The sequence below is a fragment of the Impatiens glandulifera genome, chromosome 2 (genome assembly GCF_907164915.1).
Source record: "Impatiens glandulifera chromosome 2, dImpGla2.1, whole genome shotgun sequence".
In the NCBI taxonomy this organism is placed as follows: Eukaryota; Viridiplantae; Streptophyta; class Magnoliopsida; order Ericales; family Balsaminaceae; genus Impatiens; species Impatiens glandulifera.
The window spans coordinates 53,970,375-53,989,690 of record NC_061863.1 but is presented as its reverse complement, the minus strand read 5'-3'; the positions used below and the strand labels follow the sequence as shown (position 1 = coordinate 53,989,690).

At 30.9% G+C, this 19,316-nt stretch overlaps 5 protein-coding genes across 7 annotated transcripts; 2 read left to right on the top strand and 3 right to left on the bottom strand.

Moving 5' to 3' along the window:
• The first annotated feature begins 592 nt into the window (after positions 1–592).
• Positions 593–4,069, top strand: LOC124927142 (alpha-L-fucosidase 2-like). Its single transcript, XM_047467497.1, has 10 exons — positions 593–807; positions 885–1,030; positions 1,107–1,960; positions 2,034–2,166; positions 2,240–2,398; positions 2,474–2,707; positions 2,790–2,894; positions 2,980–3,115; positions 3,244–3,439; positions 3,514–4,069. Exons 1-10 carry the CDS (start codon positions 606–608, stop codon positions 3,833–3,835), a joined length of 2,487 nt encoding a protein of 828 aa, XP_047323453.1. The 5' UTR covers positions 593–605; the 3' UTR covers positions 3,836–4,069.
• On the bottom strand, positions 2,982–5,977 carry LOC124927143 (zinc finger SWIM domain-containing protein 7). 3 transcript variants are annotated; one of them, XM_047467499.1, is made up of 6 exons: positions 5,753–5,974; positions 5,609–5,630; positions 5,429–5,534; positions 5,234–5,341; positions 4,953–5,061; positions 2,982–3,104 (listed from the first exon to the last, which is right to left on the bottom strand). In XM_047467499.1, the coding sequence occupies exons 1-5, from the start codon at positions 5,814–5,816 to the stop codon at positions 4,960–4,962; spliced, it is 402 nt and encodes a 133-aa protein (XP_047323455.1). In that variant the 5' UTR covers positions 5,817–5,974; the 3' UTR covers positions 2,982–3,104; positions 4,953–4,959. The 3 variants fall into 3 exon arrangements, with proteins under 3 accessions (XP_047323455.1, XP_047323454.1, XP_047323456.1); XM_047467498.1 differs by lacking the exon at positions 2,982–3,104 and having other exon boundaries at positions 4,792–5,061; positions 5,753–5,973; XM_047467500.1 differs by lacking the exons at positions 2,982–3,104; positions 5,609–5,630 and having other exon boundaries at positions 4,792–5,061; positions 5,753–5,977.
• A 2,148-nt stretch (positions 5,978–8,125) lies between these two features.
• Positions 8,126–9,869, bottom strand: LOC124927611. Its single transcript, XM_047468059.1, has 2 exons — positions 9,706–9,869; positions 8,126–9,396 (listed from the first exon to the last, which is right to left on the bottom strand). The coding sequence occupies exon 2, from the start codon at positions 9,326–9,328 to the stop codon at positions 8,402–8,404; it is 927 nt and encodes a 308-aa protein (XP_047324015.1). The 5' UTR covers positions 9,329–9,396; positions 9,706–9,869; the 3' UTR covers positions 8,126–8,401.
• Positions 9,870–13,613: 3,744 nt separating this feature from the next.
• LOC124927511 (40S ribosomal protein S29-like) lies at positions 13,614–14,683 on the top strand. The gene is made up of 3 exons (XM_047467940.1): positions 13,614–13,770; positions 14,207–14,306; positions 14,435–14,683. The coding sequence occupies exons 1-3, from the start codon at positions 13,709–13,711 to the stop codon at positions 14,441–14,443; spliced, it is 171 nt and encodes a 56-aa protein (XP_047323896.1). The 5' UTR covers positions 13,614–13,708; the 3' UTR covers positions 14,444–14,683.
• A 1,370-nt stretch (positions 14,684–16,053) lies between these two features.
• LOC124926574 (partner of Y14 and mago) lies at positions 16,054–17,404 on the bottom strand. The gene is made up of 4 exons (XM_047466825.1): positions 17,112–17,404; positions 16,892–17,014; positions 16,583–16,759; positions 16,054–16,492 (listed from the first exon to the last, which is right to left on the bottom strand). The coding sequence occupies exons 1-4, from the start codon at positions 17,337–17,339 to the stop codon at positions 16,346–16,348; spliced, it is 675 nt and encodes a 224-aa protein (XP_047322781.1). The 5' UTR covers positions 17,340–17,404; the 3' UTR covers positions 16,054–16,345.
• Positions 17,405–19,316: the final 1,912 nt, after the last annotated feature.

The window sequence follows — 19,316 nt, the reverse complement described above, 5'->3', positions numbered from 1 at the left end:
TTAGTATTTGATTTTCTTCCTTTTTATTATTATTTTCTTTTGTACCTTGTTTGTTGTACGTATAGACTTATTTTGATTTATAGATTTTGATAAGTGACTTTTGAGATAAAAATAAAATAACATCAAGAAACTAAGATATTTAAATAAGTTGAACAATTAATTTTTGAGACACATATATAATTTAACTAAGTTTAACATGTTTAAAAAAATAAAGTACGAATTTAAAAGTATTAATTGTCTATAATATAAGTCATGGTAGGGTAACTTTAACTTGCAAGCAACATATTAATAAAGTTCATTATTGTTCAAACTAAAAAAAACACCCACCACTCGTGATCTACATTTTAGATTTTTTTAATAAAATAAACATTTGTTTATACTATAACAGTAGAATCATTTAATTTATTTATTAAAATATTATTATTTATTAAATTTTAATTTAAAATATAAAAAACATTTAAATCTGTGACTCATTTTTGTTTGCCGTTGAAAAATGTCATTTCTTTTCCCATGTTTCTGTCTTTTATATTAGTTGTCTGTCAAGCTCTCTAGTTAATAATGATTGTCTCTCTCTCTCTACAAATTGGAGAAAATATTTTTTGAAAATGGAAAAAGGAGAAGAAGAAGAAGACTGGATTCTGGTGAGGAAACCGGATTTATTCTCTGAAAATGAAATAACAGAAGAGCCTCTGAAAATCCATTTCAATGAACCGGCCAAACACTGGACCGACGCACTCCCCATTGGAAATGGCCGGCTCGGAGCAATGGTCTGGGGCAACATTCTTTCAGAAACTCTCAATCTCAACGGTAACAACTAGTAATAATAACCTTAATTTCCCCAAAGCTTGGTTTTTTATATTAGTATCTTTTTTTGATTTCTGTAGAAGACACTCTTTGGACCGGAATTCCGGGGAACTACACCAACCCAGATGCTCCGGCAGCTTTATCGGCCGTCAGAAAACTTGTCGACGATGGAAAATATGCTCAAGCTACTGATTCCGCCGTCAAATTATCCGGCAACCCTTCTGATGTATGTATGCAGATGTTATTTCATTCTTTAATTAATAATTCGCAGGATTTATAAAAAAAAATTGAATCTTTTGCAGGTTTATCAACTTCTGGGTGATATGATTATTGAATTCGATGATTCTCACTCACAATACAACAAAGAGACGTATATAAGGGAGCTGGATTTGAACACGGCGAAAGTAAAAGTAACATACTCTGTTCTCGACAATGAATACACTCGAGAACATTTCATTTCAAATCCTGATCAAGTCATCGTCACAAAGATTTCAGCAAGCAAATCTCGATCCATCTCTTTTAAAGTTTCACTAAACAGCAAGATGATTCATAATAGCTCGAATTTTCCAATTGGGAAGAATCGTATTCTTCTGAAAGGTAGTTGTCCAGGTTCAAGAAATGAACCGGAGGACAGTACTAAGGGAGGAATTCAGTTCTCTGCTGTTCTTGATTTGGAAATAAGCGATGGGTTTGGATCCATTTATATTGTGGACGACGAAAACACGAAGAAGCTGAGAGTTGAGGGTGCTGATTGGGCTGTTATTCGATTGACAGCCTCTTCTTCCTTTGAAGGACCGTTTGTAAAGCCATTGGATTCGAAAAAGGATCCTACTTTAGAATCTGTTAGAACCATGGATTCGATAAAGGAATTATCCTACAATGAAGTTTATGCAAGGCACTTGGATGATTACCAAAACCTGTTTCATCGAGTATCGCTTCAGCTATGGAAAAGCGGTAATGTTGTTAAAGATCTTCATGATTCGGTTGCTATTTCGACTTCCGAAAGAGTGAAAAGTTTTGGTGAAGATGAAGATCCTTCCTTAGTTGAGCTTCTTTTTCAATATGGTCGTTATTTGCTCATTTCTTGTTCAAGACGTGGAGCACAAGTTGCCAATTTGCAGGGCATATGGAACAAAGACATTCAACCACCATGGGAGTAAGCAGTTTTTAACCGAATAATCGTCTCTGAAACCTTATTTCCCGTCGCTAATGATAGTTTCTGTATGTAGTGGGGCACAACATCTGAATATCAATCTACAGATGAATTATTGGCCATCTCTGTCTTGCAATCTTGAAGAGTGTCAAGAGCCGCTGTTTGATTACATATCATGTTTGTCGTTAAATGGGAGTAAAACAGCGAAAGTGAGACAGCTAGATTGTGAATTAATCGACGTATTTGATTGAATAAACAATAAATTTATCGGGTATTATGTAGGTTAACTACGAAGCAGACGGATGGGTGGCTCACCAAGTGTCGGATTTATGGGCGAAAACATCACCAGACAGTGGTTTAGCCTTATGGGCTTTGTGGCCAATGGGTGGGGCTTGGCTTTGTACTCATCTATGGGAACATTATTCCTTTACTATGGACAAAGTAATTAAGTAACACTTCTTTCTAGAATTTTTTGATTCAATCATTGATTAAACTAAACTGGTCTTTTTTACATAGGATTTCCTTAAACAAAAGGCATATCCGTTGATTAAAGGTTGTAGTTTGTTTCTATTGGACTGGCTGATTGAAGGGCATGATGGGTATTACAACTATCTTGAGACTAATCCATCAACTTCGCCTGAACATATGTTTACTGCTCCTGGTGGGAAGCCTGCCAGTGTTAGTTATTCTTCAACTATGGACATGGCAATCATCAAAGAAGTCTTCTCCATAGTTGTTAGTGCTGCTAAGGTAAAAAGAAATTAACCAGCAAAAAATTCTTAAAGAACATTTTATTACACTTTCTTAAAAACTTGAACATTATAATAAACAGATTTTGGGTAGAAGCGAAGATGATGATTTGGTAAGTAGGGTTTTGAAAGCTCAGTCGAAACTTCCACCAACAAGAATTTCCAGAGACGGTTCCATCATGGAATGGGTACGAAAACAAATTAAGACCTGTTTCAGTGTTTCGTTATGGATCAAGAAATGGGAATTGTTTTAATCCTTTTTTTGGGTGACAGGCACTAGACTTTGAGGACCCGGATGTGCATCATCGACATGTTTCTCACTTATTCGGCTTGTTTCCAGGGCACACGATAACTCCAGAGAAAAATCCTGACCTGTGTAAAGCAGCAGAAAATACGCTCTACAAAAGAGGTATAGCAAAGCAGTTAGAGTTATACTTGCACATAACCAATAAGTTGTTTTCAAATAATCTTATTTTGCTTATTTTGTTAATGATTTGAATTTTGAGTTCATAATTTATGGCTACATGAAATGAATAGGGGAGGAAGGGCCAGGATGGTCAACAACATGGAAAGCTGCTTTGTGGGCTCGCCTTCGCAACAGCGAACACGCTTATAGAATGGTCAAGCGATTATTCATCTTGGTGGATCCAGAAAACGAGTCTGCTTATGAAGGAGGACTTTACAGTAACCTATTCACAGCTCATCCTCCCTTCCAAATCGATGCCAACTTTGGGTAAATTGAGTCTTTATAGCTTGAAGAACACAATGATATGTTCATTCTAAATAAAGTTTTCTTTTTTGAATTAGATTTCCTGCAGCTGTAGCGGAAATGCTTGTTCAGAGCACAATGCATGATCTCTACTTGTTGCCTGCTCTTCCTCGTGACAAATGGGCCAATGGATGCGTCAAAGGCTTGAAGGCTCGAGGAGGTGTGACCGTTAACATAAGGTGGAACGAAGGCAATGTTCATCAGGTGAGAATTTGGTCGAGAGATTGCAATGCCATCCGAAGAATTCATTACAGAAAAATCACAATAACTGCCACTTTATTGGCTGGAAGAGTTTATACGTTTAACACGCAGTTGAAATGTGTTGAAACCTATAGCATGTTGAATTCAGATTTCTTCTGAAGTAGAACGTATACAAAGAACACAAAACATGTGATGAAAGTCGAACTACAATAATCGAGCCTAAGAAATAGTTTTAACATTTTAAGTAACATATGTAGTAGGCCAAGCAATGTATTCAATCGGAATGTTTGTTGAATTGTATAATGATATAATGTATTCAGCCAGAGTATTTTTTATGCGTCCACGACAAAACATGAAAGTCACACATTTCTTAGGAAAAATCATACCAAATTATGACATAAGTTGCCAAAATTTAATCAAAATACACCATCAGTGAACATTGATTCTCAAAAGAACCTAACTCAGCAAGTCTTATACTTTTCTTGCAATTTCTAAACCAACTTCAATCATCCCTGTTTTGTCGGGTTTTTTTTAGTTAGTATTAATGTACACAACTTTAATTAATGTGAATTTACAAGTTTTATTCGTTGAGAAGATTTTGATTCAATAGGCTCCATCTATATATGCTTGATTTAGTCAATTCAAAGATACCACAATTCTTTCATAATTTCATCATCTCATTCTTCTTTTGTTCCTTTCAGTTTCCGTGATAACAATCAGGTACTTGTAAGTTCGAGTTGTAATGATTATTGTGCAAAATATAATTATAGGATCCATTGTATCATAGGAAGCAGATACCCAACAAATAAGCTCAAACACAAGCGAGTGACGGAAAATATGTTTTAAGGGAACTTTTGAATGACAAATACATTGGGTCTCATTTAGTTTATTTCAGATTTATTTCCTACTTTGTAATGGGCATCAATTTCCATGTAATTTTCGATATTAGATTTTTAACCATAGTTGTTGTCTTTAATGTTGCACTGCAAAATAGAGCAGTTATCAAAGTTGTTGAAGCCTCTCCAATTGGTTTCAGTTTCAAAGAAATGAATTAAAATGAGGAACTTAGAATATATATATATATATTCTATCCAACACTTGTTGTAAGATTTGGCTAATGGATAATAAATTCCAGTTTTAAGGCACAGTAAAATACAAGTTATCTATATTTGACTAATGTCTGCAATTAAGTATGAAAAGACACAAAGACAAGTTTCAGCACAAACAAACAAGAGACAATGAATCTATTTTTAAAGGAACTATGAATGATACATACCTTATAATTAAAGTGAAGAAAACATTAGAGCAAGCTCCTTATCAGGAACCTTAACTTCAACGCAAGTCCCAAGAGCCTCCGCAAGTCTTGCAGCCAGTTGATGCTTACACTGCCCACACAAAAATACCTTCATCATATTTATTTCAAATCCTGGAGCTGGAACTGATAATTTCCTTGAAAACCCATAAATTTGTTGACATTTTCGCGTCCAAACTCAGTTCCAGATGTTTCGAAATGTTTAATTTGCTGAACAAGAAGAATTTGCATAAAAAAAAACTTACACATAGCTGTTCTCCTCTGTTAACCACATCATAAAAGTAGGAATAGCAAGCACAAAAATGTTCTGGGAAACAAAAGTATTCCTCCTTCCTCCTAGACTCTCCCATCACCTAATAAATACACACCAAACTGCAATACCTAAGGATTCCTTTCCTACCATGAATAAAGAAGCAGAGTTACAATAACAACCAACCCACCTGGAAAATTGATCGCCCACTGGGTTCGCCACATATCTTCTTAACTCCTCCTAGATCCACTATCCTAGTAGCTCTCTCCAGGTTTTTCCCAAACAAGAAATGCAACCTATATTATCAGAACCATCTTCAATTTTCAACTTTCAAACATTACAACAACAACGAGTATGTATAGACACAAACATGGATAGCTGGTCGTCGTTTACTGCAGCAGATTTGAATCCAATCAACATTCAGCACCAACAGAACAGAAAGATAAGATATTGTCAGTTACAAGTACTAACAAAACAAACGATAATCGAAGAGTTGATGATGAGCAATTGGGACCTGAGAGAGAAGAAGCAATATCTGCCCATATCGTTTCTGCAACAAGATTGCAAGTGGAATTCATCTTTCTCGGTTCATTTGCAGCAATTAGAATTTAGAACCAACCAATATGTGCTTTTAAAATCAACGCCACAACTAATTTATGAAACTATTTTCAAGCGTACTGATAATAATTCGAGTCCTATGAAACGGTCTCTATTTTGAATCGTTAGCTAGTTCAAGAGGGATTGTAGGAAAAATATATCTGAATTGGGTCATGTAACATAAGGATTTGAAATGGAATTTAAGCCCAATTGGCCCACATGATATTTGTTAGGCGTCAAGAACGAAGCTTGATCTTTCGTTTCTTCTGCGGAATACGATTAATCTTCCCGAGTTAAGTACATTACCCACCAACATACTCAACCAATTTAACCAGCTGTTTGACGGACTCGAACCAGGACTCGGGGATGCTAGGGTTAAGGTTTATCTCAAGTGATTTAGGCACAAGAGCCTAAATGCATTATTCAATTGTTTTCATTCCTAAGTCTAGTTCATTTATCAATAAGAACATTAAATAGGTTAAATGATGATATAATGTATAGTTCTTTCTAAATCATCAATTCAATTTATCTTTGTCAATTCAAATCATCATTCGAAAAATGAATTCTCTTACCTATAAATCATTATTAACTTTGGAAATCATTTAGAAGCTTAAATTCAAATTCATTTCAAAAGAAGGAAGTTGAGGAAATCAAGAATAATCCGATTTTGTTTTGATCTTTAGACAATCAACTTATTAAGGCTTCACATTTGAATTCAATAAAAAGCAAGTTTCTGAAATTTCATATTATAAGTCCAACTTTGAAATTTAATTTCTTCAATTTTACCTTAACAAGTAACCTTGAAAAGATTACCTAACATTCATTGATATCTTAACCATCACATGCTAAATTTTTAGCTTCAAATGATAAAGACAGTAGGCTGCCCAGAAAACAGAACAGCTTACTGTTTTCATGTGTTTTAAAAGTGATTTTCATTTCAAATCAAACAAGGCCGAATCATCATTTGAATCTAGGCTCATCAATTCAGTTTAACATCAAATAATATATCTACCATTAAGCTAAACATCAATGCCAACTTCAATGTCAAAAACAGTGAATACATTTTAATTTCTAGAATCAATTCCAGCATTTCAGAAAACATGTGATTTGAGCTTTGAGATGATTTCAGATGTAAAATACTAAAGATGTTTAAGGAAACATTATCTTGTCAGCACATTTTGAGAGGTAAACTAAAATTATAGGAAGTTTAAGAATCTGAAAACCTGAACTGTCACACTTTCGGTTTTCATAAAGTTGAGGTTCAATTCGACTAGGTTTTGTGCAACTAAATTCACACCAACCATGATGGTCATCAGTATTGATTATAAAAATACTAGAAGAGAATCCTATAGTCCAATATGAAAATACTAATTAATTTTTGTCAGTTTTTCAATAAAAGTAAATTGTAGTAAAATATGAGTTTTTACTAGTCTTTTTATCTTAATATTAGCAATTTTTTCAGTCAAAGATGCTAAATAGATTCTCTTTAAAATTTAATCTAAAACAAGTTACATGAGGTTCCAATTCGGGTCGGTTCTGGTTTGGTTCTTTTAATAAGAATTTTCGAAGAGAGAAAGAGATACTGAGAATGAGGTTCAACCTATCAATTCCGACCCGAAACCGAATTTTAAAATATATATATTTTTAATTTTTTTGCAACTTTAGATTTTTGCATACCAAAAAAGGCATTAAAGAAAAAAGAAACTCCAATTTTAACATTCAATATAGTTTTCAAATTTTAATATTTGTATCCAAAACAAGCACACCCCTCTCAGATAGGACAAGATTCTTTTAAATTTTAAGATGAAAGGAAGGCCAAACTTTAAATGATTGTCTCAGAATTATAAATAGCATTTTAAAATATTTTGTTATTCAGAATTTTCCCCTAACTTTCACATATCATATATTTGATTGATTTTATAAAACCACCATGAATTTTTGTTTCTTCATAAACAGAACAGAGTCTGTTTTGTGAAAAAACCTCTATGATTAAAGTTCCCATTTCAAATGGCACGATTAATCCAACTTCAAATCCCAAACAGAACCGCAAAAACATTTGTTAGAAAGTAACAATTTTTCCTAATTGAAATTTAATCACATTCTCGTAGTGTAGCGCCCATCTGGAAAAGAATTTTACCTTCGACATAAGAATATAAGATTCTATTCCCATTAAAAACGTCGAAAAAGAAAGAAAGAAACATTTAATAACTGTGCAGAACAGTAAACAATAATTTAAGTATACAAAAAATGTCAAATTCTTAAAGAAATTATAGCAAATCTAGATACTTCAAAAACAGAAACAGGTTGTTATTTCATTATAATCCAACCCATAAACAATTCTGAAACTAAATCTGAAACTTAATTATTATTATTGTTCCTAGCAAAACTGTCATTACATAATAAAGAACAACAGATATCAATTAAAAAAAGATTATTAATGGCAATCTTCAAGAACAATCATCCTTTCAAATGAGTCAAGTTAATATCGTCACAAAGGTATATGTATATTAGGCAGGCAGAGTATATATGAATTATGATACCTCCTTCTCTAAAAATCTGTCTGTACTCAACTTTCTCTTCTTTTCATTCCTCGCGATTCTTCAATTTCAGGCATAGCACGAAAACACACCTTCTCCATCTTACTAGACCAATCATGTCCGAGGCTCTGGGGATTATTTTCAACAGTAGTATGAAAATCCACCATAGAACCGCAAACAGGTTGCTCAACAGATTGACCATCATTCCTGCTGCTGCTGCTGCTGCTGTCGCATCTAGACCTAGCTAATCCAATACAGGGTTCAATCAACCTCTTCAGATAAGCATTCAACCCCTTATTCAACAGATTTGCAGAATCCGCCGAAAGCCCAAGACCTTTCGCAGCCACCAACTTCTCTAAACCAATCATCAATGACTTTGTATCAGGTAGCTCCCTTCGGTATTCGCAAATTTTGAATTGTGGAGTTCTTCGGGGTAAGGGTTTCATGGAAATTCCTAGAGGTGCTGTAATGGGGCGGGTAACTGTAGCCTGTTCAACTTCCTCCCCTTCATCCACACCCCCCTCCCCATCCCCATCCCCATTATCTTCTTCTAGAACAGGCCTACTAATTGTAGTTGTACTCGTCGGGGTCTTTGCAAGAGGGCCGAGAGGGCTCGGCCGATCCCTAAACTTTCGATTATTCCTATTGATTGGCATCGTACCCTTGGTATCTCTAAGGTTTTGAGAACCATCTAACTTTGTAACATTACTTGGAGGGATTTTCGATAGAGAAGCATTCTTCAATATGGATTGAATAACAAGGTTATGCAGGTAGATATTCTCTCGACCAATAGTATTTACAACTAGCTTGTTGAACTCGGCCTTATTAATCTTGCAACTGAAAAATCTTTGAAGATGATCAAAATACATATCTGCTCTTTGATTCCCGATTTTCTGATAAATCTGATCTTTCAGCTCCAATGTATTGATCCGAGAATCATGATGGTCTGACGCCATCGAGAATATACACAGAATTTCCAACCCTAATTTTCCACCCACTAAGCAGATAATTAATCGGTAATTGTCTGCGTATCAAACAAACAAAAAAGCAAAATTAATCTCAAAAAGTATGAATCTGGTAAAGAAATTAGCTTCTTGTAGCGTAATGTAGTAACATAAATTGAAGTAAGTGAAACCCTAATTGCAAAACCCCTGGAATCGGGCATGAAATAAGGAAAAGAAGAGATCGAAATGATTTGACAGTGGCAATTGATATAATGCGGCTCAGGACAAGAAAAGTGTTGGAAGAACGACGAATCTATAGCGATATAAAGCCAATAAAGAAGTCAACGGAGCAAAGATAATGAAAGAAAGATTGAGAGAAATAGACGAACCTGATTGGGGATTGGGGATTGAGAAGTAGGGTTTCAACTTTATCGTCTTCTTCTTCCTTCTTACTTCTTCTTGAAGACGATCGAATGTCACCCGAAGACCGAACAAACGTGAACTGAAAAGGGGGTATTATCGCAATCAGATATTTTCACATGTGCAGAATCTTCTCTTGTGGGCGATTGGCGGCTCTCAATAACATATTTCCATTTTTCTATTAACAATTTCAATCTAATAGACTAATTATTAGGTTAATTAAAGTGCTAAATATTTTTAATTATGTTTATTTAACAAAATAATATATTTTTTTTATTTAAGACAATATTTTATCAAATTGAAACAAAATAAATAACATCAAATTAGTCTAACCCCACACTTCAAATTTAACCCTACTACCTAAATTCCACTAAGTATATACACATCTGAAAATTCCCGACGAAAAACATTTATCGTCGTTTACAGATGTTTTCCTTAACTAATAAATGAGTCGGCATCATTTTTTTTTAATTAAAAAATTAACATGACACGCCATGATTTTCCGCTTCAACTCAAAATATTTTCAGATGTAATTGAATTCGTAATTTTTTTGTCTCTTAAACCGACTATTACACTGAGTTATCTTGGTGGGTCATGAGTCGTCATAATTGAAATTGGAAAAAACCTTCAAACTCAAAGGTAGATCTTCTTTATCTAATAACTATTTCAAACTAAAACACTTAGTTGATATATATACGATAGGAAGTGAAGATGGAGTGAATCGAGATATGAAACTCAAGAACGTGTAGAGTAACGTTTTTCCAAGGGAAGAGAATTGGTTGTGCAATGTTTAAGATTTCAATCCATTTTTAGCTATTAGTTTAAGTTTATTTGTCTTATCTATTTTGATTATTTGTTAATTTGTTTTACAGTCTTGATATATTATTGATATAATAAGTCCTTTTGAATTTAAATGGACTAATATACTAGAATATTATTTGAAAATTTGTAATGAAAATTCTATGAGATTTCAACAATATAGGTAGTCATTTGGATAAGAAGTTTTATGAAATTGTCTTGAATATCAAGATGAGCAAGTTGTATTATTTTAATAATAATAAGCAATTAATTATAATTTTTATTATTATATATACTTTAACATCTTTGTAGACCCATTAGTTAGTTGTGTTTGACTGGCCATTATTCACAATGATTAGACATTAAAAATGAAATAAAATTTATTTGTGAGGTGTGGTATGTCATATGTGCAACAATCTTCACATGGCTTGTCAAATTTGTGCAGGTTTGTTTAATATTAGAAAGTCCAAACTTGTTGGAGTTTAGCTTAAATGAAAAGGTAATATGGTGTTATCATCTAAATTATTTCTTTTAAAAATATATAATTTATTTAATTACGAAAATTATAACTAAACATGAAATCTAACCAAATACAGCTTAATACAAATTATAATATAATTTATCATAATTATTTTTAAATAAATCAAACTCTTAGACAAATTAGTTTTAAGAAACGCAATAAAGTTGGGCTAAAAAGTATGCGAGTTAAGGTAGATAAATACGTTGTTGTACATGTACATCAATGAATTTGACATTCTCGAACATTATTTCCTTTTCTTGTCATTTTATAATAAGGTAATGTACTAGATATATAAAATGGTTGTTTTGGAATAACATTTATAATAGTTAGTACTATTATATAGAACTTTATTAATCTTAATATTTATAAAGTGTAATAGGTTAGATACGAACCGTCACTAAATTCTACACTCTTTTTTTTATAGAGAAAATGTAATTTTTTTTATTAATATGATATGGTAATAAACTTTTAAGAATAAATAATAAAAAATCTATTAATTATAATAATTTCATTAAAAAATATATAGTAATTAACAATTCATTTTTCCTAAGAAACTTTACATGCTTGCTTGTAATGATCCATACATCATTCTTTACAAAGTAACTTACATTGGAATGAGTTTGCTATTATATTATAGATGGTTGAACAATGACACAAAATCGAACTTTTATTCATCTTTGTTTTTATTATTATTATTATATATATATATATATATATATATATATATATATATATATTCAATTTTAATGTAGCAGTGTTTTATCTTTTAAGATTTTTTTTTTCATGAAAGAATAAATTAAATATTTTTACTAGTTTATAATATTGTGAATAATGCAAAAGTCTTATAAAAAAACAATCAAATAAAACATACCATTATTATGATACTAATTGTCATAAGTTGTGTACAAAAATTTAAAAATCAATCAAAATTTCACAAATTAAAGAGAAAATCAAGATGGTGACAACATATTTGTAATATTTAAACGAACAAATATTATTAAAATTGTTAATATATAAATAATTAAATTATATATTTAACGAACATTATTTTATCTAAATCAATATTCAAATAAAATATTTAAGAAAATATATTTTTAAGTAAATTTAAAATATTTATTTTGTTCAAACTCAAATCTAACTCCCCGAATCTTAACGTTTTCAAATTGAGCAAAATATATACTCTAAACAACAAAACATTGTCAATTTGTCAATAATGCCAAGCTTCCACGATATAAACATTCACAATATTTTAACTATTTATTTAAGAAATGTAGATTTAAAAATATAATATAAACAAGTTAGAGGCCAGTTGTCCTATTACAATGAGCATATTAATATTATTTTTGTTTCTATATCTAGTTTTGGACAGAACAAAAACATATCAAACAATTTTTTTTTCATTCAAAAGTGTCAGTATTTAAATGGAACCTGGAGATCTATATTCATGAGAATTTGGAAAATAAAATGTTTCCAAATGAATATGATACCACTTCCAATTGTCATGTCTGAATTATTCAATCCATTTAATAGTCAGATACAAAAATATCGATTTTATAAAACCAACTTAGTTGTGTTAAAAATCATATTTTTAAAATGATTGAACCAATATAATCTTTTTAACTTTTTTTAATAGAATAATTTATAAATATTTAAACCAGTTTAAAACTAAATTTAGTACTAACTTCAAAATAAATATAAAGAAATTTAGGATTCTAATTTGTCTTGGGATTCTGAAAGACTGCTCCAAAAAATTATTTGAGAAAACTTTACATTTTGAATGATGTCAGGGTATTTATATTTTATGTTAATGATTTTATGATGTCCATCTATGAAAATTTTCACATTCTTTTCATTAATTTGCATAGATAACTATTAAAGGATGATGATTTTATATTTAAAATTTATTCAATTTATATTTATTTTTCAGTAAATTTTTCATTCAATTCTAATGAATTTTGTTTTGACATTCTTATAATTTTGTAAAAAAAAGAAAGTATAACTGACTAATCGATCAAAAACTTGTTCACTGAGTTTTTATTTTGAATCAATCTATCCTTTTGAACATAAATTTAAATATAAATATCAATTTTTGTACTCAAAATATTTTTTTCTTCACATTATTTAATCATGATTAAAATTATACTTCTTATGTTCTAAATTATTATTAGATTTTGATTCAAATAATTTAATTTTAACAAACATGACAAATTTAAATTTATTCCTCTTGACAATAAAATTGACAAAAAAAGAATAGGCTTGTTCCAAACCAATAAAGAATAAAGAAATAAAAATTAAATTATTTGGATAAAATAATATAAAAATGGATTATTTTAATAAAAATAAATAAAAAATATTTTAGTATATTTTGATTTATAAATTTAAATATTTTAAATATTATATGGGTTATTAAAATTTAAAGTAATAAATCCGAACAAAACCCTGGCTTACAAATATTTATTTAAAAAGATTTTAAAATCAGCCCATTTTAGAACATGGCCCAAATATCAAATTAGGGTTTTGTTCTTAAAAAAAAAGCTAGGGTTTCGTATATATTCAATCATCACCTCATTCAACAAGAGTTTTGAGTTTCTTAGAGCGGCTACGTTGACAAAGGGAGAGATCGTGACTGACTGGTTTCGATTTGAAGAAGAAAAATGGGTCATTCAAACGTCTGGAACTCTCACCCTAAGAACTACGGCCCTGGATCTCGCACATGGTAACTAATTCGTTTTCCTTGATGCTTTTTCCTCTTCGCATTGCTCTTTTTCGATGTCTTATTGCTTTCATCTCCTCATATTGTTCAATTATATTGCTTAGGGTATGTATCAATGCATATATAGTTTATTTTTATCTTCCCAGACTCTGGAGTTGTAATCTTGATACATCGGCATTGGATCTTTGAATTGATTGTATGGTAGTTTGTTTTACTAGACCTTGTGCAATAAAGATATGATCTTGAATTGTAATATGTAATTCTATGCTGAGTAATCATAGCTGCAGATAAGATTGAATAGATGAATACTTCATTTGAAATTTGGTGTTCCTCAGTTTCAATTTGCCTTACTATTTAGTGTCTAATTCTTTCAAGTGGTTTGATTTTGTAATAAACCCATTCATATATCTAATGATGAGTAATTTTGTTGTATATACAGCCGTGTGTGTGGAAACCCACATGGGTTGATCAGGAAGTATGCACTTATGTGCTGCAGGCAGTGTTTCCGCAGTAATGCCAAGGAAATTGGTTTCATTAAGGTATGACCATTGAATCATCTTACAATTGATCTTGTGTAGTAGTTCTAAATGGTTTTGTGTTCGTGATTGATGATGTTTTGTGTTTGTTCTAAATTGACTCTAATATACTGTTAATCTTGTTTTTGCAGTACAAGTAAGTGATTGAAGATTCTTGGGAGAATTTTATGACATTTCTGTTTCATTAATGAATGATTTTATGGTCATGACTTTCTTATAACCTTTGTTAGTACTCTATTATGAGGCAAGAATTTTTTTGAATGAATCCTTAATTTAGTTTTCTTTGAATTTGGTTCTCTCTATTTGTCTTGCCCTTTTGATTACAGTTGATAATGTCGAAATGAGTTCATTAATGAAGATTGGTTTGGTTTTTTTTGGAATTGATCATTGGAATGTGTTTAAAGATTTAGTTTTTTTGTGAGATTAAAATATATTTATTAATAATTCCTCTAATGATCAACTGATTACCTTCATATTCGTGTACAAGTTTGCTTATAGTAGGATAGGTGTGTACTCTATTATTGAGTTATTAAGTGAAATTACTTAGTTGTATATTAGTATAAAAACAATTTTATATAAAAGAATTTTAATTTATAGTAGTGTTTTGGTTGATAATTAGTTGTAATATTTGAAAGGAGGTGGATGAGTTTTTTGTATGGAAATTTTGAAATTAGTTAAATTTATACATTGTATGATATTTTAATTTTACAATTTTAAAAAGTAAAGTGAAAGTATATATATATTTTTTAAATATTTATTTAAATAAATTAACGTGTATTATTGATTTTATAATTTTAGTGTTATTTGTTTGTTATTATTTTTTAGATTAATTTTATTTATTCAAATATATAACTAATATTGTTTAACTAGATAATTGAAAAAATAAAGTTAAAGGGACTAAGCAAATTTGTTTTAATAAAATTGTTCAATTAAACTATGAGGCTTTTTTTTTTTAAATATGGAGAATTGGATTGTATATGAATATTTTAATAGAAAATTAATGTTAGCTCATTCTATATATATATGAGTCTCTGTTCAAACTTAAGAAAACCTATTTGATACAGTTTCTTTTTACCATGGGTGCAGAATTATAATGTGTTACAAAAATAGTCAATTATTTTTAAACGGCTGAAAAATAAACTTATTTTAGGCTTCTGACAAATAGATTATTATATATTTTCTTAATATAAAAATAAAGGCATTCACATGTATATTTTCTTTTTATGTAAATGAAAAGATATTTAAATTAAAATAAAATCATGTATTCTCTGTGCCTTTCACACGTAATAGTTACAAATAAGCGATTTCATCTTTAAATTTGAACTTTTACAACTTCTAGCTAACAATTATATGTTCAAAGGAATGAGATTTGACCATGGCGGCATTCTAAAAGACGGCATTCTAAAAGAGTAAAAATCACAAATGTAAATGTTCGAAAAAGAAGGTTGCAAAATGAAAAAACTTTCTCATTATTCTAAAATTTATATGTATTTTCATTTATGGATGTAACAATTTAATTAAAAAAAGAAAAGAATTGCAGCATTATTGTAAGACGAAACAAAACCTTAAAATAACTAAAATCGTAAATGTTTGAACAAAAAAACGACTCAAATTCGAGTTCAAATGAAATTGGGCAAACTAAGATATCAATATAGATAATTCAACCCATAATCTATAGTCAGTAAAATGCAGACAAAATTATAATAAAAAAAAGTTTAGCCAAGAAAACATGGTGTCTTTTAACAAATGATGAGAGGAACAATGTATTTAAATTATGGCTTTAAGTTAGTTGCAAGAAATTCCTAAAAATGCAACACCAAATGAAGAGAAAAAATGGATGAGGAAACTCAAAAAGACAAGACAGACAGACAGACACAAAAGGTTAATTTGTGAGACCTTCAGTTTTCAATAGGATCATAATGCAACAACCTACTTAAGTTTACATTTGGAGAGTAGGAAGAACAAACTTCAGAGTTCATCATCCCCCCACCATGCAACCAGTCCTGATCCTTCCTTCAATGGCTCGGTTCGTAGATCAAAATTCAGTTCATGACCCCGCCGCCAATCTTCTTTTCTTCCAAGAGTTTGAGCTCTTTCCGCCACTGTTCCAACTTAGCAACTTTTTCCAACTGCTCCGGATTCATATCCTCTGCCATTGTTTTCTGCTGCTGGGCTTCTGTTAGCCTTATCTGCATCAACAATGCGAAGAACAAACAAGTTGGAAAATGCTGCAATTTAACTAATTGTAATCTTAATACTTCCCTAGAGAACAAACAAACCTTCTTCTTTAGAGCTCGAATCGTTTTATCAATATCTTGAACCGGTTCTGAAGTGCCAGAGCATTTCGTAGAACAATTTGTTGTCACAGCCAGTTCACTAACTTGAAGTGTTATTTCTTCAACAGACTCAGTTTCCCCATTACCCTCTTCAGTCTTCTTGTCCTTATTAATCGCAGCCTGCATCAGATACTCAAATACTGTAAACATTAACATGATTAAGGTTCTACATACATGAATTTCAGCATAAGCTAAACAAAAATACTCCAATTCAGACTGTATAATGTAGATTTGTTGGAAAAAAAACTAAACCTGCAATCTTTTTTCCTTCTTTTTATCATTTCTCCTTGATGATTTGGTTTTGGGTTTTGAATCATCGCTTGGATCATAACCTGGAGGTCCTACCTCAATCGATGCTTCCATTTCCTTTTTCAACTGGCGTCAGCGGCCAAAACCCAGACTCAGAAGACACAAGTTAATTAAATAGGTAAGATAAATGATAGAGGAAAAGCATACAATTTGAGTATAGTACCAGAGCGCCTTTGGATTGGTAACGAGCGACTTCGTCTTGAGGATTGTAACCTGCTTTGACTTTACGAGGCTTTCGCATAGTCCCATCAGGTCGTCTTGTCGGCGCTATAATTCTTTCTCCTTCTTTTAGGGTTTTTCTCAGATCAGCTGTCATCTGCTTCACTTCATCTTCTCCGCCGCCGCCGCCGCCGCCACCGTCGTGCCCACGGGCGCCGCTAGCCGCTGCCATGTACGATGTCGGAGAAAGAGAGAGAAATCTATGGAGTCAATTTGCCGTTGGACAAGCGATTTGAAACAAAATAATTAGCAGAAACTAGGGTTTTAGTTATTATTTTTCATTTTTATTTTTGTTAATTCTTGCAACTTGCAATAATACTATTATATCAAGTTGCAATAGTAATATTATTGTCAAACTATAACACTTTTTTTTTCAATTCTAAAAGATATAACTCAAAATTGTATTAATTTAATTTGGATTCTAAAAATGATTTTGGTAAATAGGAATTACTTTGTACTATTATTTTAATTTATGTAGCCAATTTCTTTAACATTTCAAAAATAGAAAAAAATATTGAGATTCAAAATTATTTAAAGGACGAATTTATAGAAGGAAATAAGTTCATAACTATTTAGGAGTAATATGAAAAATAAGTCTGAAATTCTGAGTTTAGAAATGATATGTTAAAATGTAATTAATGAATAAGGAATATCACTTTAACACGCAACAAGACATTTTTTAAGGTCGTGACTATTCGTAATAAATCTTATTACATTGGAACTTTCTTATTGTCTATATTTTCGTTCATTTACTAAGTTTTTTAGTTGATATTTTTGAATGAGTTTCGTCTTTAAATTTTTTATTATTATTTAAGCAAACAACTATAAATCAAATAAAAATTAACTTTGTAAGAAAGAAATACACAAAACATGGGTAATAAATTTAGAAGAAAAAGACCAAATAGTATATCACCTAGGTGAGATTTATAAGCTAATGATAGCTGTGATGGTGGGAATAATCATCATTTAATCTATTATAATGATTTCACTTTTTCAATACTTATATTATAATTTAGGTAGCTTTCATTACAAAAAATTAGGGGACATCATGAAAAAGATTGAATGAAACTATTTTATTAGGGTTGGATTAATTTCCTTCAATTTTTATATACTTTTTTTATACTTGGTTGTGTCTTTAGAATCAAGCCCATTCTTACAGCCTCGTTAGGCTTATCAAGGGGTGGACTCATTAAAGCCCATCTTCACAGGCCCAATAAAGAACAAGCTCTACAATTCACTCAGCACATAATTGGACCACTGAATTTGCAGCTCATACAAAATAGACAAAATAGTAAGGTTCTAAAAACCGTTCGATTTTCAACCTTAATTTTTTTTTTTTTTTTTATAATTTCGATATGTTTTGACAGTTGGGTCGCACAAAATGGTAAAATTTATTTTTATCTATAATTTTTTCATTAATTTTTAAGTCTAATTTTCAAGCCCACTCCGAACTCAGATTCCTGAATCCGTCCCTACATGGATATATTGAATCTCCCGTTAATGTCGCCGAAGAAGGAAGACAATGCATCCGCACCTTTCGAACCAAATTTTTTGGGTCAAATTTTCGGACAAACCATCATTTCAAACCGGATTCTGACCGGTTCAAAAGGTACCAATATTGAAGTTAGAATTCAAAACGGTCATTCACTAGTTTTATGGTTCGACCGGTCTGACCACGTATTTTAAATCCTTGCAAAATAGTGGAACTCCATCCCGAACTATCCATGTACGATAATTGACACAAAAATTGTATGTGCTTTCAAATGGTTTGCTAGTTGAGTATTTTGTAATTTCTCTCTTTTTGTTTGGGTGGTTGTTATTTTCTTTATTCTTATTAATGTTGTTTTTGTAGTCAATAATGTTTTCTTTATTTATTTCCATTGTAATAAATAAATTGTTGCGTTTTCAAACAGAAGAAAAAGAAAAAAATAGTCTAAGCATTCAAAAACTATTTATTTTTCATTACCATAAGTTTTTCTTCTTTATGCCCATGTCGGCACGTTTAGTTAATAGTCAAAAAACAGTTGGAATACACTGTTTCACAATTTCATACATTTTTTTTTTTTTTTTTAATTACTTGTTTTGTTTTTATATATTTTGACTTAATTAATTTCCATTTTAATATTCTCTGACTTTCATTGCTTCCCCT